We start from the raw sequence: 23,468 nt of genomic DNA, 5'->3' as shown, positions 1-23,468 counted from the left end.
ATGAGAGGTGTGTGCATGCTGTCCACACGAGGTGTTATAATGGTGCTCGTGGTTATTATGACCGTGTGTAGGAGGCATATGGGACAGAGGAATACCGCGAGTTCTGCAGTTTATAAACCAATAGGTTAAAACAGCAGGCTTCTGCAGCGAATGAACCACCTCTGGAGTGTCCCCCTGTTGGAAGAGACCCAGGGCCAGGGGTATCATCACGTGACCAGCTGACGCCAACGCAGGGCAGCTGCGTCACGGAGAGGGCTGTGTGGGTTGTGACACGCCGGAGGAGAGCTGTCAGTTCCTCCACTCGCTGCCGCGAGAGCCGCGCTCTCATGCTGGCTGAGTTTAATTCCACTCCCAGATAACGATTGTCTGAGTAAAGAAGCAGCTATTTGGAGTATCTCATTCTGGATATCGGGGCTTGTAAGTTTCCCGTTCCCTGGCAGGTCGTCCAGTCGCCGTTTAATTTCTGGGTCATAGTGAGAGATCATTTGAAATAACTCCAGAAAGTTGCCTCTGTTCAATGCCTCTTCGTTTTCCCGATGCCCACGTAACGGAATCCCCTGCTTTTCACAAAATAAAACGAGTTCTATTACTACCTTAATGTACTCTCTATTCCTTTCCACAAACGACCTGTTGCAAGCGTCGTTGTTCAGCTGGTTAACAATATTTCCCCGTCCTGGTTGATGGCTTTTTCTAAAGCCTTCGGTTTTGCCGAGCACCGCAGAATGTGCCCTGCTAGCCCCGTGTTTCTCACAACACTGTGAAATGTGTTTCCAGTCTTTAAAGCCCGTTTTTATAAATCGGTCCTCAGTGGTAGCTTCGGGAAAATGTCGACATGCCTTACAAAAGACAGCATCTCTTGAAGTGCTGTATTCTAGCCATGGAAAAAGTCCATACCACCTGACAGAAAAAGACCGGGGCTTGCCGGCTAAGGTTGTGGGTGGGAAAGAACCGAGTTTGGGCTGTGTCGCTGGTTCATCTATTGTGGACGAAACTGATGGGGCCTTGATTTCCAAACCAGCATCCTCTTCCAGCTCCATAAACCGCTGCTGAAGTAGTCTGGGCTGCTGAGGATGATGTCTGAGCGACTCCAGAGTCATCCTTCTCCGTTCTACGTCTTTTTGTTAAGAACTTGAATAGAGTACTTTGTTTTTCCATGTTGTCATTGTCAAGCTAGTTTCAAACTGTCAAGGCTACTGATAACAATGAATTGGCGCCTGCGCAGTGGATGGAATCTGAGCGCCGCTCACGCCCGTGGATGCGATTGGCAAGAGTGAGAGTGGCACGCACCTGCCATTCAAAATAAACTAACGCTAATATCTGAATTTGTAAAGAAGTAGTAAGATACAATGATTTTCCAAAAATAAAAAAGTATTGAAAGTCAGACAATTTACAATATACATTCACTGGCTGCTGTGACATATTTTCCAGATACTTTTGAAGCCTTTGGGTGGGTGCAGACGCGTAGCTGTGGGTGGCTTGGTCCCACAGCTACGCCTATGCCTACAGGTGTTGTCAGGGAATCCTTTCGCCCTCTGACGCAGCTGACCAGCCGCTATCCCCCTCACGGAGGAGCTGCTCTAGCAACTAGTTGTTGCCAGTTTATGACCGAGCAGCTCTCGGTCAGAGATAGTTATTGTTGAGGGACACCTGAGGCCTGTACTACGAAAACTACACGTGGGTTTGCTATCCTGGCTCCAAAATGGTGGAAAGAGCTCCCCATTGAAATCAGGACAGCAGAAAGCTTACACATCTTCTTCAGACTGAAAACTCATCTCTTTGGACTCCACTTCCAGAGATAGAATTACTAACAAAGCACTTATGTACTAATAAAGGGCTGGCTTATCTAAAGCCAGTTGAGTAGCACTTGAAATGTTTGGCTCTATGAAACCTGATGTACTTATATGATTCGGTTTTCTTCAAGGTTGTATCTTCCTGGTCGAATGTACTTATTGTAAGTCGCTCTGGATAAAAGCCTCAGCTAAATGCAATGTAATGTCAAGGGATCAAAGAAATGAACATTTGTGATTATTAGTGAATCGGTTGCAGATGGGTGAAAACAGGCTTAGGGAGTAACGTATTACATGTAACGGCATTAGGTCATCAGGATACAAAATAGGAAAATGTATTCCCTTACAGTTACAGAAGCAAAAACACTCCGATAACAGGTACATTTATATGTAAAACAGGGCTCATTAACAGGATAGCAATGATACAAAACATTTAGAAATAAAGAATAGATCAAATCATCCTATATGGAAACTTGGAGCCCTCAATCCAAATAAAATGGTTCATCAACAGTCAGTGGTTAACGTATACATCAGAATGACAAAAACATTAAACATATAGTCCACTTATGTTGATAAAGATGGAGTTCATTTAAGTCTTATATGGATGTTGTACAAGAATGTTAATCCAGTCAGACAGATTTCTCTCACGTGTGAACAGTCATAAGACTTATTCATTGTCCTCTCCATCAGCTTATGTTTCCATGTGTTCAGCTGAGCTGCTGATTGGAGGCTCTGCCTCTCCGTGATCCTCAGTTTGAATTTCATTAAGCTGTGAGGACTGACGACCAACACACTTGTGCCTTTGGAAACGACCACGCCATTTAAATCTTTTGTCACAAACATTGCAGCTGTATATTTCCTCTCCTGTGTGGACTGTCATGTGTTCCTTTAAACCTCCACTCTGTGAAAAAGCTTTCTCACAGACTGAGCGGCTGTGTGGTTTCTCTCCTGTGTGGACTGTCATGTGTGTCTTTAAGCTTTCACTCTGTGAAAAAGCTTTCTCACAGACTGAGCATTTGAATGGTTTCTCTCCTGTGTGGACTGTCATATGTGTCTTTAAGCTTCCACTCTGTGAAAAAGCTTTCTCACAGACTGAGCATTTGAATGGTTTCTCTCCTGTGTGGACTCTCATATGTGTCTTTAAGCTTCCACTCTGTAAAAAAGCTTTCTTACAGACTGAGCAGGGAAAGAGTTCCTCTCCTGTGTGGACTGTCATGTGTTCCTTTAAACTTCCACTGTGTGAAAAAGCTTTCCTACACACTGAGCATTTGAAGGGTTTCTCTCCTGTGTGGACTCTCATGTGTGTCTTTAAACTTCCACTCCGTGAAAAAGCTTTCTCACAAACTGAGCAGCGAAAGGGTTTCTCTCCTGTGTGGACTCTCATGTGTCGATTTAGATCTCTTCTATGTCTAAAAGCTTTCTTACAAACTGAGCAGCTGAATGGTTTCTTTTCAGCACTACGTTGTGGATCACTGACAGATTCTTGTCTATTTTTCAGTGAGTTTGAGCCTGAGGCAGATTCTCTGGTCTCCTTCCAATCAGCACTGTGTTCAGCGGCAGGTTCAGAAGAGTCATCAGTGTCTTCAGAAGAGTCATCAGTGTCTTCAGAAGAGTCTCCAGTGTGGTCCTCAGTCCTCGGTTGTAAACTGCTCTCTGGATCTGAGTTCCTGGCTGGTTCTGGTCCTCGACAGTCCTCTCCATCAGCTTCTGTTTCCATGTGTTCAGTTTGTCTTTGATGAGGTTGTGAGGACTGAGGTTTCTCTTTATCATCTTCACTCTTCACAGGGTCAGGAGTGAAAGTGGACTTGGTGATATCAGCCTCCTCCAGCTCCTGAAGCTGCTCTCCCTCCTGACTGATCCTGAGTTCCTCCTGTTCCTGCTTAATGTGTGGGGGGGGCTCTGGGTCCTCCTGGTCCAGACTGGAGCTCCACTCCTGCTGGTCAGGGAGAGGCTCTTCTTTAACCACCACCAGCTGCTGAACATCTGCAGGAAACAGGAAACACACTGTTATATCAGTCTTGGACCTAGTCAATATAATTAGGTATGTTATTGAATTACAGTTTCCAGAGAAGAGAGGCCCATCGTCTCTTCCGCAATTATTAGGGGTGAGCGGAAGTGCAAAGAGGCCCTCCTCAGGATAATACAGTTAAGTCTTGTTAGTTAGGTGGTTCATATCCTGACAGGGTATGAATTACACCTAAAGAGGTCACGAGATAATGACCTTTCGACATCTGGAACATATGTGGGTGTGTTGGCTAATGTAAGGGAAATTGTGTGTGCGTTCGTTACAGCTGCTATATATGATGTGAAAGACTTGTACTCGTTGGAGCATTACCACTATTGACTGCTTGTGTGCAAGGTAATGTTTCCTCATTATTATTGATTGTTGTACAACGAAATAATAATTAATCAACTATATCTGTGTTTGTGTTTTATTGATTCATCTCCGTTTTATTCTTTCCTTCTGTGAGTGCTGAATTGCCACAACAACACAGTTAGAAGAAAAAATCTTTTCTAATTATGTTGGCTCAATTCACCTCATGTAACCCAGCCCCTTTCCACTCACAGTTAAAAATGAAAAAGGTTTTTTTCTTCTGGTTTAGCACTAGCCACAATGTAAACAATGAATTGTATTTGGGATTGTTCACAGATACAATACGCCAGGGCTATTCAATTAGTTTGGAATGGGGGCCGGTTGATGAAAATGATCCAAAGCAAGGGGCCGGGAAAAAGATGGCTTAAAATATGAGCAATCATATTAAGAGCTTCAGATACAGTACAACAGCATATTGGAGTGCATATATTGTGTTTAATTCAATCAAACAACATATCCCCAAGGCCTTTGTTGATCTAAATGGCAAGTTCAGAACTCAGTAGACCTACATGTGAAGCTAATTTAACATCATTTAATTTAATTTAGATGAAATGATCTAATCATTCACGCAGAGATAGAATAAATGACATGAGTTGTCACTACAGTAGCTATTAGGTGGGTTCGAAACCCGAGCCCGCCGGATGTATAACGCACGACACATTGAGAGCATCATTGCGAAAGAGAATGCAGCAAAATAATCGTTTTTTTTTCGATTACGTTGTTTTCATACCCAAAATCGTAATAGAGATTAAAATAAGATTAATTGCACAGCCCTAATTCAAACCTTATTTAAGTAAAAGTATGCAAGTATTATCAGAACATTTTACGGCACCCTCTTACAGTGGGGCAAAAAAGTATTTAGTCAGCCACCAATTGTGCAAGTTCTCCCACTTAAAAAGATGAGAGAGGCCTCTAATTTCCATCCTAGGTATACCTCAACTATGAGAGACAGAATGAGAAAAAAAAAATCTGAAAATCACATTGTCTGATTTTTAAAGAATTTATTTGCAAATTATGGTGGAAAATAAGTATTCGGTCACCAACAAACAAACAAGATTTCTGTCTCTCACAGACCTGTAACTTCTTTAAGAGCCTCCTCTGTCCTCCACTCGTTAACTGTATTAATGGAACCTTTTTGAACTCGTTATCAGAATAAAAGACACCTGTCCACAACCTCAAACAGTCACACTCCAAACTCCACTATGGCCAAGACCAAAGAGCTGTCAAAGGACACCAGAAACCAAATTGTAGACCTGCACCAGGCTGGGAAGACTGAATCTGCAATAGGTAAGCAGCTTGGTGTGAAGAAATCAACTGTGGGAGCAATTATTAGAAAATGGAAGACATACTAGGGGTTTCACAACTACCAATATTTACTAGTCGACACGTTTTTCAAAATAGTAGTCGACTAGTCGACTAGTCGTTACGTCATAATAAAGACACACAAAGAGAGGTTTACAACTGTATTTTCTATTGGAACTCATACAGTAACATTAAACACTGCATTTTAATTTGTGTTACATGGCTGAGTAAATAACAAACAGTAACTGGACTCACCAAAATCGACAGCAAAAAACTCTTGTTTACATAAATGCCACGTAAATCCAGTGCGCAACAGCGCATTGCGCAACACTTTATTCGCTGTCCTCCACAATAACGTCCATGTTTCCATATTTTTGGTTTGAACACCAACGCATCGACATGTGAGGGAAGGAGGCTTGACCGCTTTCGGGTGATAGTGTTGCCTGCCAGGGAAAAAACCCTCTCACTCGGGGTGCTTGTGGCTGGAATAGCCAGGTAGCTCCTCGAAAGCGGGGGAAGTGGTGCACGTTTTCTGCCCACCACTCCAGTGGATTATCCATTGTGGGGATATGCGGTGTCCGCTGGCAGTAATCCCGTAGCTCATCATCCGCATCACTGTTGACCCGTGTTTTCTTGCTGTTCGTTTGCCTCTGTTCAGTGCTGACGCCGGTCCGTTGCTCACTGGTGCTAGCATTACTGCTAGTGCTAGCTGTCGGCAGCGGGTGTTTCATCTTCAGATGGTTGCGCATAGCAGATGCATTTGTATTGTACTTCAGTACAGCTGTACACAACTGACACTTCACTGTGGAGTTGGTTACATCTTCGTTGAAGTTCTGCCATACATAAGAATGTCGGACGTGTTTTGTAGCATTTTGCAGCACCTCGTTTACCTCCATTTTTTCACGACTAGTTGACTAGGGCCTACAGCGCCGACTAGTGGTAAAGGTAGTTGACTAGTCGACTAGTTGGTGAAACCCCTAAGACATACAAGACCACTGATAATCTCCCTCGATCTGGGGCCCCACGCAAGATCTCACCCCGTGGGGTCAAAATGATCACAAGAACGGTGAGCAAAAATCCCAGAACCACACGGGGGGACCTAGTCCATGACCTGCAGAGAGCTGGGACCAAAGTAACAAAGGCTACCATCAGCAACACACTACACCGCCAGGGACTCAAATCCTGCAGTGCCAGACGTGTCCCCCTGCTTAAGCCAGTACATGTACAGGCCCGTCTGAAGTTTGCTAGAGAGCATTTAGATGATCCAGAAGAGGATTGGGAGAGTGTCATATGGTCAGATGAAACCAAAATAGAACTTTTTGGTAAAAACTCAACTAGACGTGTTTGGAGGAGAAAGAATGCTGAGTTGTATCCAAAGAACACCTACTGTGAAACATGGGGGGGGGGGGAACATCATGCTTTGGTGCTGTTTTTCTGCAAAGGGACCAGGACGACTGATCCGTGTAAAGGAAAGAATGAATGGGGCCATGTATCGTGAGATTTTGAGTGACAACCTCCTTCCATCAGCAAGGGCATTGAAGATGAAACGTGGCTGGGTCTTGACCTCTGTCATTGCCAACAAAGGGTATATAACAAAGTATTGAGATGAACTTTTGTTATTGACCAAATACTTATTTCCACCATAAATTGCAAATAAATTCTGTAAAAATCAGACAATGTGATTTTCTGGATTTTTTTTTTTTTTTCTCATTTTGTCTCTCATAGTTGAGGTATACCTAGGATGAAAATGACAGGCCTCTCTCATCTTTTTAAGTGGGAGAACTTGCACAATTGGTGGCTGACTGAATACTTTTTTGCCCCACTGTATGTCATAGTAATGATGGTGCAGTAAAATGTTCCCTGTCAGTGTTTCATTTATGATGTTTCTTAATTATTTTTGAATGTTGCATTTTACTGCTGTACATGTTTAAAGTTGCGCTTGTATAAATGATTATATACTTATTATTTTGTATATACAGTACCAGTCAAATGTTTGGACACACCTTCTCATTCAATGGTTTTTGTTTATTTTAATGTTTCTACTTTGTAGATTAATACTGAAGACATCAAAACTATGAAAGAACACATATGGAATTATCTACTTAACAAAAAAGTGTGATTTTTATTCTAGATTCTTCAAAGCAGCCCCCTTTTGCCTTGATGACAGCTTTGCACACTCTGGGATTCTCTCAGTCAGCTTCATGAGGATGCTAGTGCAATTAATGGCTCACCAACTTTAAATGTTAACACAGAGAGAGAGATCAATAAAACACAAACACAGATATGGTTGAGATTAATCAATATTCAGTTGCACAACAACAAATAATAATATTGGAGTACATCACCTTGCTTCAACAGCAACCAATCGCGGAAATGCCCCAACGAGTAGCAGTTTTACACAGGCATATATAGCTACAGTAATGAACACACACACACACACATGTTCCCCTATGAATGCCATACTTGTATATGTTTCAGATGTGGAAAGGTCACTATCTCATGGCGTCTTTAACTAACAAAGACTTAACTGTATTATAACCTGAGGCTCTACCGACTGAGCTATGGAGCCTCTTTGTACTTCCGCTCACCCCTAATAATTACGGGGAGACGATGGGGCCTCTTCTCTGGAAATGTAAGTCAATAACACATTTGTCTTAACTAACCAGGTGACTAGGCATAAGACTGATATAACAAGACGATGGGGCCTCTCTGACCCGTGTGACCTTAATGAATAAGCTAGAAATACGCTGTAATAAGGAATCTCCCATAACAAGGTTGTTAACTGGAATGGTTTTCCATTAACACATGTGCCTTGTCAAGAGTCAATTTGTGGAATTACTCGCTTTCTAAATGTGTTTGAGGTAGGGTTGGTGCACAGTGGAGAGCCCTATTTGACTACTGTTGTAATCCATATTGTGGCAAGACCCACTCAACTCAGTGAAGAGAAACGACCGTCCATCATCACTTTAAGAAATGAAGGCCAGTCGATCCGGAACATTTCAAGAACTTTGAATGTATCCTCAAGTGCACTCACAAAAACCACTGAACGCTATAATAATTCCACATGTGTTGTTTTATAGTTTTGATGTCTTCAGTATTAATCTACAATGTAGAACATTAAGGCGAGACACCCCAGGTAAATAGGGTAATTTTTTTAACTTAACGGTATCAGCTAGACATTTCTCCAGTTAATTGCTTACAATAAGGCAATTGTTTTTTGTATTACAAGTTTTCTGAAATAGCATGTTTAAATATGCAAATTACCCATTATCTCATTAAATATGCACATATTTTAACACATTTCAGGAATCGAAATCTGAACTTTGGATAAAGCCAGGTTCAAAATGATTGTTTCATTTTGTAGTCCTATTAGTATCTAAGGCTTTTACAGAAGGGATTTTGGATATCTCTTTTTATCACTCCTTAAATCAGAAAATACTGTCAACAGCCCTAAAATATAAATTCTCACCATGTTTTTAGATATACAATCTTATATAATTCAGGATATGAAAGATATATGAACAAACCCTTCTGCAAAAGCCTTCATGATATTGATAGGAATATAACTGGAAGGTTTGGTGTATCTACGTGCAACTGAAGTTGACATTTCGAACTCAGGGTAGGAGAAAAAACTCATTTTGAGAAAACGACCTTTAAAGATTGCAGTGTGGCGCTAGCTAAACCCTCCTGTTCTCTGGATGACAGCTTGCGCCTCGACGCACTCCGTGAAGGTATTTCATGTTAGGGGTCATTTCTTTTTTGTATAACCTTGCTTCATGCAAGTGACAATTGTTGTCGTCTTCTCTGTGAACGTTTTTTTCACCGTTCTTTTGCCATTTTGAGTTTTACATTTCTAGCGGAAAGCTAACCAGGAAGTGTTTTAGCACACCACGTGACGCATATGAACGAATTACGTTGTCAGAAGTTGACACCAGCCAATGAGATTTCGTTCCTTGGTTTAAGACCCCTTTGTACTTTCACGATTGGTTGCTGATACAAAGGAAATGACCATATTTGGATCCGATGAAATTGTGCAGGAGAGACACAGCTTTCCAACGATATCTCTGATGACATGGTTCAAACAGCGGTCGCGGTACTTTATGTTACGTTAGAGTTAGGCTTGGGCGGAATCATTTTTTTCATGCCGTAATACCTTGCTGACATCATACCGTGGTATACGGTATATGACGGTATGACTTGGGTCGACTTGAGTGAGGTGGCGTTCGGCGGCAAATAGATGTTTCGAACGGTATATTATATGTTCGGTGTAAAATGCAGCCCGAGCCGGTAGACGCTCGAAAAGTGCCGCGACATGCGCGCAAGTGCAAAAGAAGGGCTGCATACATGACACATTGTGCAAATGGCACATTTTGAGATCGGATACAGGACGCGTTTGTAGATGTCCGACGTTGTTTCCATTGTGAGCTAAGTTAACAATATATCATCATACATAAACATTTTCTGGGAGTAAATACTTGACTTATTGAATAAAGTTTGCTATATTCACTAACTAGTTTGGCAATATTATTCCGTGCATGTGTTAAAAACCTTATTTCCATTTGATTCATTGGATTACTCGCGTGAATGTTTAGCACGTAAATGCTTTCGTTTTTAAAACCGTCCGACCTCGACTACAAAACCATCAACCAGTTGCATAGGATTAAAAAATGTCAACACTCACTCACCCCGTCTTAAACATTCCCCAAGAAGTGCCTCTGTCTCTCGTTGTGCTGGATGAAGTCACTGGCGACGAGTAAACCCAAAACAGTCCCAAACAGGCGCAGAGGCAGTTTTCTTTTTTACTAGTTGTCCGAGTTCGGGGCCGGCAAATGCTGCCGCCATCTTGCTCAGCTCAGCTCTGTGCTGAGCTCTGAGAGCGGGAAAGACGGACTGCCCTCCCCTGCCCTCTGCTGGCGCGTGCTGTGCATTACAACCAATGTCGTCCCTGTCAAAACTCAGTGTCAGTGTAATAGAATGAAACGCATCTGTGATTTGGCTCACAGTCTGTGACGTCACGGTATTGAAAATCATACCAACGGTATTTCAAAATACCCTGGTATAACGTAATACCGTCATACCGCCCAAGCCTAGTTAGAATGCTAACTTTTGGTGAATTTAGGAGAAATCTACAGACGCAAATAGACAAACTAAAGTAAAATAAACACTTAAATGTGTATTTTGTACGTTTTCCAAAAGCCTGAAAGAAAACATGTTATAGTATCAAAATAGCACAAAATCTCAAAATTACAACAATGTTTTTGAATGAGAAGATGTGTCCAAACTTTTGACTGCATCTAATACCAGTGTATATACTGAGCCCCAAAGGTTCATGGAGAGAGAAAAAAAGACGCTGTCAGCACTAGGGGTGCACCGAATGGGAAATTCTTGTCCGAAACCGATAACGAAGATAGGAAACAGTTGGCCGAAAACCGAATGCCGAAAGGCCGAAAATGATTAATAGAAATATATATATATATATATATATATAGAAATATATATAATGTATACATTTTTTACCAATGTTGTTCAGCTACCTGATTATGGAAAAATACTTGATTATGGCAAAACTTAACTTAAATAATAATCACTATTATGGGTCCATAAAACATTTATTCAGCACTTCTGAATGCATACAGTACATTCATTCCAATCAAGTGCATTTTCTTTTCTCTGTAGGATAACTACAACAAAGTGCATTCAGAACAAAGCCAAGGTGCTTTAAAACTGCATAAACATCTAGGCCAGTAGGCCTACAACAAAATAGTGTAAATAAAGACTGTAACAGCCAGGCCTTCAACAACAACAAATGCACCTATAAGTTTGGTAACCTAACGTGTTGTTGTGATGACGTAATCAAAACGCGGCGACAAGCACGGCGCGCGACCATGCTCGCAGCTGGCCCACAGCCAACATGTCTGCTTCTTGGAGATATTTAAAAATATCAGAGAGAGAGGCGCGGATTGCGATTTGTAAAACGTGTTCAGCTGACATTTCTTGAGGGGGTGTAACTGCAAAGACTTTCACCACTTCGGGATTACTCCACCACTTGAAATCAAAACACCCGGACAAATATGCGGGTATGATCAACGTAACCCTGTTCTGACATTCGGTGATATTTTTTTCGGCCAAAAGCCGAAAGGGCCTTTTTAACCATTTTCGGCCGATAATTTTCGGTGGCCGAATATTCGGTGCATCCCTAGTCAGCACGCTTCTCCATGTTTGTGATTGGTCAAATGTTGCTAACCCTGTCCCTTTCACGTGAACGCGCTCTCAGCCGGACAGAGAAGCCCTGGTTGATTTACTGAGTTGATCACACAGCTGTGAGCCACCTAGAAGGCCCAGGCAACTATATAAGGATGCTGTTCATCGATTTTAGCTCAGCTTTTAGCACCATCATACCTGACATACTCGTGGAAAAACTGTCACGCCTAGGTTTCCCCTCCATCTTATGCGCCTGGATAAATAATTTCCTTACAGACCGTCCTCAGACAGTGAAAATAGGCCCTTATTGCTCATCAACCAACACCCTCAGCACTGGCTCCCCGCAGGGCTGCGTGCTGAGCCCTCTACTCTAACTGAGAGCTAACTAAATCATAAAGGACAGCTCTCACCCAGGTCACAGACTGTTCTCTCTCCTGCCTTCTGGGAGGAGAGACAGGAGCTTCAAGTCACGGACAAACAGACTCCAAAACAGCTTCTACCCCTCGGCCGTCAGGCTGCTTCACCACCACACATAATGCAATAACCGTAACCATTCTCACACACACACTTTTAATGCACTTTATTTACTATTTTTATATCAATATTTTAAACTATTTATCCCCCCGTATGATTGTTTATGTTGTCTGTCCTATTGCCGTGTTTTTTAGTGTTATGTACGTGTTTGTTGCACTGCGGGACAGAGTTGCACTCTGAATCTCGTTAAACTCTGTGTGTAATGACAGTAAAAGGCTTTAACTTAACTTTAACTTTGATAACTAGCTTCGTAGGACCGCTTAGCGAGATCGCGTTTGTTAGGGTTAGTTAAGCCGGGTAACTAAAACATATCCAGGGTCTGTTGAACTGGCTTCGTCGTACAGGGCACTGGAGGCAGTAACGTGTAACTCAGCAGAATCTGAGAAGAGCAGCACCAGCTGCAAAGAGCTGTGCCTTTTACTGTTTACTTCACTGTGTTTCCCTTCATTAGAACAGCTGGATAGAGATCGAGGCTGCTACGTCTAACCACACACACCTCTATTGAACTGCACGATTATTCCACCTATTACTCGTTTCATGTAGGGCTGCAACGATTAGTCGACATAATCGACGACGTCGATCATAAAAATTCGTCGACGCGGAATTTTAGTTTCGACGCGTCGTATAAAAACAATCAGAGAGCCGGTAACGTTAATTCAAAACTGCGCAAATGTTCATTTGTAACTGCAATGCACTACAGGAAGTGCTGGGGGCAGTATACTCTCCATTGTCTGCCATGACTGCATTCTGTACTAACAACAAAGAAGAAAGAATACGAACGATGGCGGAAAGGAGAGAGAATGAGGGTGATGAAGAGCTCAAAAAAGCGAGACCGAAAGTTTCGAAAGTGTGGGAGTATTTCACAGACGACAAGCCAAAGAAGTCAGTGAAATGCAGAATTTGTAAAGGGGAATTGGCATTCCACGGCAGCACTACAGTGATGCACGAGCATTTAAAACGCAAGCACCCTGGAACCGTGAGGACTGCTACTTTGGATCATGGGTAAGTTTGAGCAAGTTAGCCATAGTCATGTTTACGTTAGCTTACATGTTGGAAAACAGAACGTCTCATGGTTAATGCTTGCTAAGCAAACGCTATTTCAGTTATGTTGAGGCTGCGTGTCCACCAACGAGCTGCTAAACAGCGCCAAGCTTACAGCGTAGTAGAGCACACTAGAGCTTTATGGACGCTGTAATTAATTCCAAACTTAAAATAATAATTAACAAGGGTCTGCGAAATGACAAGAATAAAATGCGATTGAATTGATCCTGGGACTGGACAACAGGGTGACATTCACAGGTGTGCAGACTTGAGGTAGAACATGCACTGGAGCCCGGAAAAGGAGCCGTGCCCACAGGAAGCAGAGATGGAGGGTGTGACAGAAATAATCGTTAGATTAGTCGACTCATCGAAAAAATAATCGACCGATTAGTCGACTACCAAAATAATCGTTAGTTGCAGCCCTAGTTTCATGAAGGAGATGTCCGGTCACCAGGGCGCATGATGTGTGTGTGTTCGTGCTCAGCTCCGCTCTGTGTGTGTGTTCAGTGTGTTTGTGTGTCCGAAACCGGCATTTGTTTTCAAATTAACACGAACAGTAATTTACACACATCTGGTTCTCCATAGTTATATGTGTATTCACAAGTGAAAGAAATGTGTTTAACCTTAATCTCAATGTAGTGCTATAGTCCTGCCGGAGTGCCCCGGAACGTGCGAACAAGAAAGTATATCGTGAACGCACAAATAAATAAAACGTGGCCTAGTTTTATTTATTTTTCTCTCTATGAACCCTCCTGGGCTCCGTATGTACATCTCTCTCAAAATATATATTCTGTATGTATGTATGTATGTATATATATATATAAAGAATATATTATAAATACATGTTGGCAATAATTGATTGATGAGATTGTACATTTATATTAATGTTTGAATTACTTTATGACCTTTGTACTAGTTCTCCTATTCTTTATCAAGTAACATTTTAGATGTGTTTACTTTATTATTGAACTTATTTGTTATTGATTTTTTAATGAATTATTCTCCCGCAATTTGAATTAATCCAAAGTGGGTCTTTTATTAGCTTTTTACACATTTAAAAAGAAAAGGTGAATAAATGAGCACATTAAAACTAAATGATCAATTTATGTCACATTTAATCAACTAGTGCCTACATGTATGGTTAATATTTAAATCAGTACATTAAATGGCATATTATTCAATGTATTTATTTTTTTTTAAATATATTTATTTTGGTAGGTTTGCTCTTCTGTAATAAATTATAAATCATTATAATTAAGTACATTTGTCTCATAATACTTACATACTTTTACTTAAAGATATGCATGCAGTACTTTAACTTGTAATGGAGTATTTTCACAGTGTGGTGTTTGTACTTTTACTTCAGCATCTACTACCTGCAGCAAGTGCTGATAAAGGGTCTAAATCAGAGGTATTTTATTGAGTGGGGGTGCTGAGGTGCTGTCCGATGTGCCAATTAGGGGGTGGGGGTTGACGTTGACATACATCGAGCAAAACCACACACACAGTGCATAACAACGGACTCCAGTGCACGCTATTACGGGCACTATAGAGCAGGGGTTCCCAACTTTTTTCCCAAGAGCCCCCCCAAATGACCCCTGTTGGAAGTTGCGCCTCCCCCCCCACACACACACACAAACACACACAAGGGGGAGGGGGTTTGCCGATGTGTTTATGTGGATTCAAAAGTCGTAAATAATCTACAAAATGGAGGAGAACGATCTGATCGGAGCAACTGAGACAAATAATCCAACTGAAACCGGCATGGACAATGACTGTGTTTTAAAAATGCGCTTATCCAGACAAGCCTGGTTTGGACACTTTACGGGCAGAAGAAACATTTCTATTAAAGAAAAAATTATACATTTCTGTCTTTTGATGCCTTTAATACTAACTTGAATTTGCCTTCCAATTATATGTAAAAAAAAAAAAAGTCTAAATATGATATTTGGCCTCAAATTATCTGAGGCCTGGCGCCCCCCTGCGGTTTTTGGCGCCCCCCCAAGGTTGGGAACCACTGCTATAGAGCATGCACAAAAGCGCGAGTCCACACACACTATTAAAGGTAGGGTGGGTAAGAATGGAGAAACCAGCTCGAGTGCGCTAGAATTTGAAAATACACAACTGGAAAAAATCTGCCCATTCCTTCAGAATTCTTTACAGAGCCCCTCCTCCAACACACACGTGACCAATGAGGGCACGAGATGGAAGGCTGACAGGCAGGTAGGCCATCCCCTTATTTTAGCCGGGCCGGCTCAGATGATTGGTCGTGCTTTTTACAGCCCTACGGCTTCCAGAGAGGACATTTTTTTATTTTTTTATTGTCAAAGCATGTAATGTATTCATTGCCATTGGGATATGAAAGATTATTTGAATTATTTGAAGGATTAAAGTAACGTGTTATGGCAGGAAAGTTAAATCTGGTATATTCATTTTAATGTCACCTTATATATATTCATGTGTGTTAAATTTGAAGGGACAAAGTATATTTTCCCTCCCCAATATATTGAGGTGAAGTCTTTGTGTTTAGAGAAGGATGGGAGCAGGGGACATCCTAATTTGGGGATAGCTCCAAGACGCTGGAATGTTTCCCTCATAAAAGAAGAGGGTGCGTTACACATGCTTGGGGCAAATGTGTGTGTTTTCATTGCAGTAAATATATGTGCTGCATGATTACTGTTCAACTATACCTCTGTTCTTATTCTTTCATGTGTGGGTACTAAATGGCTACAAACATTGTGGAGAAATTAGCTTAAACATGTTTTATTACTCTATATGAAATGGAAGCAGCTTTTATGACAGGGACGAGAGAGCATTTTCAGCATGTCAAATGATCAGGGAAATCTACTTGTTTTCAATAGATGTGTGTGGTTAATTACTTTGTATTAATAATAACAGTATGTGTAAAGGAAGCTGGAAATATGCAATGTGAAACCTTTTATTTGAAGTAAAGATGTGAACAATAGCTCAAACAAATGGAAAGGCTGCAGGACAGATGAGTGTGTTCTCTATAGTAGGCCTGTGTGAAGTTTGACTATTTGAAAAGCATCTCTAATACTGCTTAAGAGCATAGGTAATGTGTTCCTCGTTATTATTTATATGAAAGTGATTTACATGTATTACGTATATTTAGCCAACTATAACAACTATATCTTAAAACATACTTTTAACTTGTGTGTGGTAACCTGAGGGGGGGAAGATGGACACAGGGACAAAGGGCCATAAAGGGGATGTGTGTGTGCTGGCTGCAAGATGTGAAATAAGATAAGGAAACTTGTTGTTGAGAGCAGGTTCGTACCAGACACCAAAAGGTGTCTGGTCTTCGTCAAACTGAAAGAGACTTTTTGTTTCCGGGTTTCTTCTGCTGTGTCGCACTGATTGGGTGCGACAGGCCATGTGTTGGTCTCTCCCAATAAGATGACCTCTGGGGGAAAGCACGCACACACCTCCTCCTGTGTTTTAGTATGAAAGCCTGTGTTTTCCTTTGGTTCGCGCTCTTGTTTTTGACCGGCCGTTCCTGAGACCTGTCTCACACGTGGTAGAACCTGAGCCCGGAGTACTCTGCAGAGTGCTTCGTGATTCCTTTGTATTTGTATTGTTACCTTGTATCATTAAAACAAGATTATTGTTTCACTTGCATTCTGGTGTTTCTTAATCCCTTCCTTTTTACGAATTTACCCAGCTTATCAAACGACACGCGGAGACGAGGTTGGTTTTAAACATCCTCTAAATCTCCAACAGATGTTAAGAGCATTCCATGGAAAAAAAGTGTATCTGGATTGAATTACCTACCCCACCTTTAAGATGTAAAATATGATTTTACCAACAATGTGGAAATTACATTCATTGAAGTAGGCTATCAAGGCATTGCTAATTCCTGGCTACATATTACACAGATTCTGCGTAATAATGCCCTGCTGCCCCTGCATCTTATATTTCAATATTTTTAGCAGATTGAGCGTTTTTAGTAATAAAGAATTCCGAGATTGTTGTGCCATGTCAGTTACTCGTCACTTGTGTTGTGCGTCACGTTAAAAGTATCCGACTAAAAACTAACTAAAAATACCTATATATTTTTGTTCTTCCCTGAAGATAAATAATGTATTATATAGTTTAAAATTATCAATTGAATAATAATATAAAATATATCTCAGGCACAATGAAATGTAATCAAAAAATATATATCAAAAAATTAAATTTGCAGGCAGAGGAGCTCCGCCTGCCTGACGCTAGGGGGTGCTGCAGCGCCCTCACCACCCGCCTTCCAGCGCCCCTGGTCTAAAGTGTTATTAATGTGATAATAAAGTGTTACTGAAGAGTTTAAAGTGTTAATTGAGAGTAAAGGGAACATACCTGCTCTGTGTATCCGAAGCTGAGGCTGGAAAACAGCATCCAGTAGTTTCTGGAGTCTCTTGTTCTCCTCTTTGGAAAGAAACAGCTCCTCCTCGAGCTCTGCTATTGTTTGTTCAAACAGAGCAAATATCTCTTCATTAGTAGCAGTGAGTCGCTGCTTCTTCAACGACAGCAGCATTTGGACTTTACTCATGTTTCCTAGATCACCTTTTCCTGCAGACTCCGTTAAACACACCGTTTCTCTCTCCGTCAAACTCTCAATCTGACTAGTGTTGCTAACGTGTTTCCAGCTAGCATGCTAAGCTAGCTCCTATAGTCCGAGGTAAACGCTCCAGAAAAAAGAGCACAGAGTCCATTCAGAGGTTTATCCAGACACACAGATGATGGATCAGTAGTGCTGGAGCTCACACAAACTTTCTCCGGAACACAAGAGAGAACCGAAGCGACGAGACGACATGCAGGGCTCGAGTTATGTGTGACTGTGAGGCAATGGGAGCTGAGCTCCCACAAGGAGGGGTCTAAGCTCCCACGGATGCAGTGACATTCTTCTTCTTCTTCTTCTTCTTCTTCTTCTTCTTCTTCTTCTTCTTCTTCTTCTCTTGCTTTTGGCGGATTGCAAACAACTTAAAAGGTGCATACCGCCACCTACTTACTGTACATGAGTATGAATCCTCACATCATTCCAACTCCTTAAATGATGCTCTAATCAAAATAAATTTAAAATAAATTAATAAAACCATGAAATAAATAAAACAAAAAACAAATCTATGTTCTTTCCTGACCTAATGTTAAATTATTTTTCCTACCCCAGTTTCACTCAAGAATTTAAACAGTGCCTTTCTGGTAGCTCTTACTCCCTCTTCTTTTGTTCCCCAAACACCAACCACACTCCACTCCCTCTCTGCCTCTAAGACTTTAGCCTTTAATTGTTCTCTTTCCGCTTTATAGATGTCACAATGAAACAATATATGTTCTACATCTTCTTTTACTGCACAGTTCCCACGCTTGTTACTGTCACTTTCCCCCATGATAGACAGCAAACTATTCAAAGCCGTGTGATTTATTCTGAGTCTAGCCATCATGACTTCCTCCCTTCTGTTTCTTTCTTTATGAATATTAATTGTAATTGTATTTTGTACTTTGTGATACTCTTTGCCTTTCTGGTCTTTCTCCCACCTTTTCTGCCAGATCTCCATCCCTTTCTTCTTAATGGCTGCTTTTCCTTCTCCTTTTCCAAGTTGAACTGGTAATGTTATTTGCTTTTGTAGTGCACTTTTTGCTCATTTATCAGCACACTTGTTCCCTTTCACCCCCTCATGTGCAGGCACCCAGCAGAACTGTAGATCTAAGCCGCTTCTGTGCAGTCTTAACAGGCTATGATTCAGTTCTATGAGAATGTCTTCTCTAGTAGTTGTTGTTGATTGTATGCTTTGTAATATGGAAAATGAATCTGTACATATCACCACCCTATCTGGTCTGACCTCTTCAACCCACTGCAATCCTATTATTACAGCAAGCATTTCTGCTGTAAACACTGATAATTGATCTGGGATGTATATGCCAACTCCAACACGCTCTTCCTTGTTCTTAGAACCATCTGTATAAATGTGTAGGTAATTGTAATACTTTTCGTTCAGATACATACTTGTTTTAATTCCCACTTTATTTATTTGCCACTCTTTTTTCCTACAATACTCCTATCTATGTTAGCTTCTGTTTCTTGTATCCCATGGAACTGCTGGGGGGAGAGGCTTCTCTGTGAAGTGCCGTAATGGTCGTCATGGTCATCGCAGCCGCTGCCCGTGAGGCAAAAGGGCTGCGAGGGAGTTTCCACACGCTGCATTTCACTCCGTCTCTCATCATGAGGCGCGTACACGCCCAGGGGATGAGAGGTGTGTGCATGCTGTCCACACGAGGCGTTATAACGGTGCTCGTGGGTTATTATGACCGTGTGTAGGAGGCATATGGGACAGAGGAATACCGCGAGCTCTGCAGTTTATAAACCAATAGGTTAAAACAGCGAGAGCCGCGCTCTCATGCTGGCTGAGTTTAATTCCACTCCCAGATAACGATTGTCTGAGTAAAGAAGCAGCTATTTGGAGTAGCCTATCTCATTCTGGATATCGGGGCTTGTAAGTTTCCCGTTCCCCGGCAGGTCGTCCAGTCGCCGTTTAATTTCTGGGTCATAGTGAGAGATCATTTGAAATAACTCCAGAAAGTTGCCTCTGTTCAATGCCTCTTCGTTTTCCCGATGCCCACGTAACGGAATCCCCTGCTTTTCACAAAATAAAACGAGTTCTTCGAGTTACCTTAATGTACTCTCTATTCCTTTCCACAAACGACCTGTTGCAAGCGTCGTTGTTCAGCTGGTTAACAATATTTCCCCGTCCTGGTTGATGGCTTTTTCTAAAGCCTTCGGTTTTGCCGAGCACCGCAGAATGTGCCCTGCTAGCCCCGTGTTTCTCACAACACTGTGAAATGTGTTTCAAGTCTTTAAAGCCCGTTTTTATAAATCGGTTCTCAGTGGTAGCTTCGGGAAAATTTCGACATGCCTTACAAAAGACAGCATCTCTTGAAGTGCTGTATTCCAGCCATGGAAAAAGTCCATACCACCTGACAGAAAAAGACCGGGGCTTGCCGGCTAAGGTTGTGGGTGGGAAAGAACCGAGTTTGGGCTGTGTCGCTGGTTCATCTATTGTGGACGAAACTGATGGGGCCTTGATTTCCAAACCAGCATCCTCTTCCGGCTCCACAGAAACCGCTGCTGAAGTAGTCTGGGCTGCTGAGGATGATGTCTGAGCGACTCCAGAGTCATCCTTCTCCGTTCTACGTCTTTTTGTTAAGAACTTGAATAGAGTACTTTGTTTTTCCATGTTGTCATTGTCAAGCTAGTTTCAAACTGTCAAGGCTACTGATAACAATGAATTGGCGCCTGCGCAGTGGATGGAATCTGAGCGCCGCTCACGCCCGTGGATGCGATTGGCAAGAGTGAGAGTGGCACGCACCTGCCATTCAAAATAAACTAACGCTAATATCTGAATTTGTAAAGAAGTAGTAAGATACAATGATTTTCCAAAAATAAAAAAGTATTGAAAGTCAGACAATTTACAATATACATTCACTGGCTGCTGTGACATATTTTCCAGATACTTTTGAAGCCTTTGGGTGGGTGCAGACGCGTAGCTGTGGGTGGCTTGGTCCCACAGCTACGCCTATGCCTACAGGTGTTGTCAGGGAATCCTTTCGCCCTCTGACGCAGCTGACCAGCCGCTATCCCCCTCACGGAGGAGCTGCTCTAGCAACTAGTTGTTGCCAGTTTATGACCGAGCAGCTCTCGGTCAGAGATAGTTATTGTTGAGGGACACCTGAGGCCTGTACTACGAAGCCGGTTCAACATAACCGGGATATGTTTGAGTTAGCTGGCTTCCCTAATCCAAAACAAACGCGCTCTCGCTAACGGTCCTACGACGCGGGTTATCAACTCACTCAAGCCAGGGTTTCTCTGTCCAGCTGAGTGCGCGTTCACATGAAAGGGGGGGTATTTGGAGCATTTGACCAATCACAAACATGGAGAAGCGTACTGACAGCGAGCATCATACTTCCTGAATGAAAAGTGAACTACAATATTAGATATGAAGAAGTTAAACTTTAAACATCCATGACTTAAACACTTTATCCAGGATAAAAGCCACATAGGCCTAGCTGCACCTGCAAGGCAGGGACGTGCACAGGTACGGGCTAATGTTGCCATTTTTGTCTGACCTGCCTCTCTGTTGTAGCCGAATAAACATGATAAGCCAACAATTAGTATTGTAGCGTCTCGCTGCGGGAAACACACCGGAAGTCAGCGCTGTCATCTGCCCCCAGTAACGTGACTTTGTTTACAATCTGACGGCTGGAAGAAAGGAAAGCCCTCCGAGTCCGGCCTCATATGGCTATGGTGATCATACCAAATGCCCGCCTGGCTTTGGTGGCCAATCCCCGGGTCAATCTGTCCCCGTTTTAGGCCTATGCAGGGGCCGCCCCTGGCCAACTGAGGCCCCAAGCGACATTGTGAGATGAGGCCCCCCCCCAACCGACAGGAGTGAAACATTTTAGTTTGGAAACAAAGTACTTTGCAAATATAATTCCTGTTTATTATTATTATTATCAACACAGTTACTTTTTTATACAGTGAGGTAAATGGTGAATGTATGTCGTTCAGTATGCGTTTACAGGTGAATACGTCTGCATTTCCTGCCAAATACTAGCCTGAAAAAGATTAAAATATAATTAATGCAAATAAACTACTTCTACTAATAATAATAATAATCATAATCAATTCAATAATATAAATACTATATTATTTTTTATTATAATATAGTTGTAATATAGTCAAGAAGTTCATTTTTTCTGATGGGGGCTAACCCCAAGCCTCCAGTTCAGAGCACATTTGAGAGGCTGAACTGAACACAGACTGAATAACGAATTTAGCAGTTGGACATAAAAGTCAACTGACTGTCACTTGCAATGAAAGTGTTCTGTTTTTATTTCATTAACCTTTTACATAAAAAAAAAGTTAGAATTTTCAAAAGGTCTTTTTTTCGGGAGGGGAGGCCCTTTTTCAGTTTAGAGCAAAAGCCCCTCCAAATGTCTGTGCACGTCCCTGGCTCTAAGCCTGATGTGGGACACTTTGGCTCTAAGCCTAATGTGGGACTCTTCTGCTCTAAGCCTAATATGGGACTCTTCTGCACTAAGCCTAATGTGGGACACTCCTGCTCTAAGCCTAATGTGGGACACTCCTGCTCTAAGCCTGATGTGGGAAACTCCTGTTCTAAGCCTAATGTGGGACACTTTAGCTCTAAGCCTGATGTGGGACACTTTAGCTCTAAGCATAATGTGGGACACTTTGGCTCTAAGCCTAATGTGGGACACTCCTGCTCTAAGCCTGATGTGGGACACTCCTGCTCTAATCCTAATGTGAGACACTCCTGCTCTAAGCCTGATGTGGGACACTTTAGCTCTAAGCCTAATGTGGGACACTCCTGCTCTAAGCCTAATGTGGGACACTCCTGCTCTAAGCCTGATATGGGACACTTTAGCTCTAAGCCTGATGAGAGGAGGAAGACTGACGGACGTGTTCTTCATCAAGAGAGGAGGACGAGGAGAAGACTGAAGGACGTGTTCTTCATCAAGAGAGGAGGACGAGGGGAAGACTGACGGACGTGTTGTTCATCAAGAGAGGAGGAAGAGGAGAAGACTGACGGACGTGTTCTTCATCAAGAGAGGAGGACGAGGAGAAGACTGAAGGACGTGTTCTTCACAAAGAGAGGAGGACGAGGAGAAGACTGACGGACGTGTTCTTCATCAAGAGAGGAGGACGAAGAGAAGACTGACGGACGTGTTCTTCATCAAGAGAGGAGGACGAGGAGAAGACTGACGGATGTGTTCTTCATCAAGAGAGGAGGAAGAGGAGAAGACTGACGGACGTGTTCTTCATCAAGAGAGGAGGACGAGGAGAAGACTGACGGACGTGTTCTTCATCAAGAGAGGAGGACGAGGAGAAGACTGAAGGACGTGTTCTTCATCAAGAGAGGAGGACGAGGAGAAGACTGACTGACGTGTTCTTCATCAAGAGAGGAGGACGAGGAGAAGACTGACGAACGTGTTCTTCATCAAGAGAGGAGGACGAGGAGAAGACTGACGGACGTGTTCTTCATCAAGAGAGGAGGACGAGGAGAAGACTGACGGACGTGTTCTTCATCAAGAGAGGAGGACGAGGAGAAGACTGACGGACGTGTTCTTCATCAAGAGAGGAGGACGAGGAGAAGACTGAAGGACGTGTTCTTCATCAAGAGAGGAGGACGAGGAGAAGACTGCCGAAGGCCACAGACAGG

At 42.3% G+C, this 23,468-nt stretch overlaps 1 protein-coding gene across 1 annotated transcript; it reads right to left on the bottom strand.

Moving 5' to 3' along the window:
- Positions 1 to 2,003: 2,003 nt before the first annotated feature.
- Positions 2,004 to 18,126, bottom strand: LOC307032687 (uncharacterized protein). Its single transcript, XM_079670839.1, has 2 exons — positions 17,593 to 18,126; positions 2,004 to 3,770 (listed from the first exon to the last, which is right to left on the bottom strand). Exons 1-2 carry the CDS (start codon positions 17,783 to 17,785, stop codon positions 2,479 to 2,481), a joined length of 1,485 nt encoding a protein of 494 aa, XP_079526965.1. The 5' UTR covers positions 17,786 to 18,126; the 3' UTR covers positions 2,004 to 2,478.
- Positions 18,127 to 23,468: the final 5,342 nt, after the last annotated feature.

Source organism: Notothenia rossii (genome assembly GCF_949606895.1).
Source record: "Notothenia rossii genome assembly, chromosome: 3".
Classification (NCBI taxonomy): Eukaryota; Metazoa; Chordata; class Actinopteri; order Perciformes; family Nototheniidae; genus Notothenia; species Notothenia rossii.
Note: the sequence above shows the minus strand (reverse complement) of the source record. Positions and strands in the feature narration are given on the sequence as shown.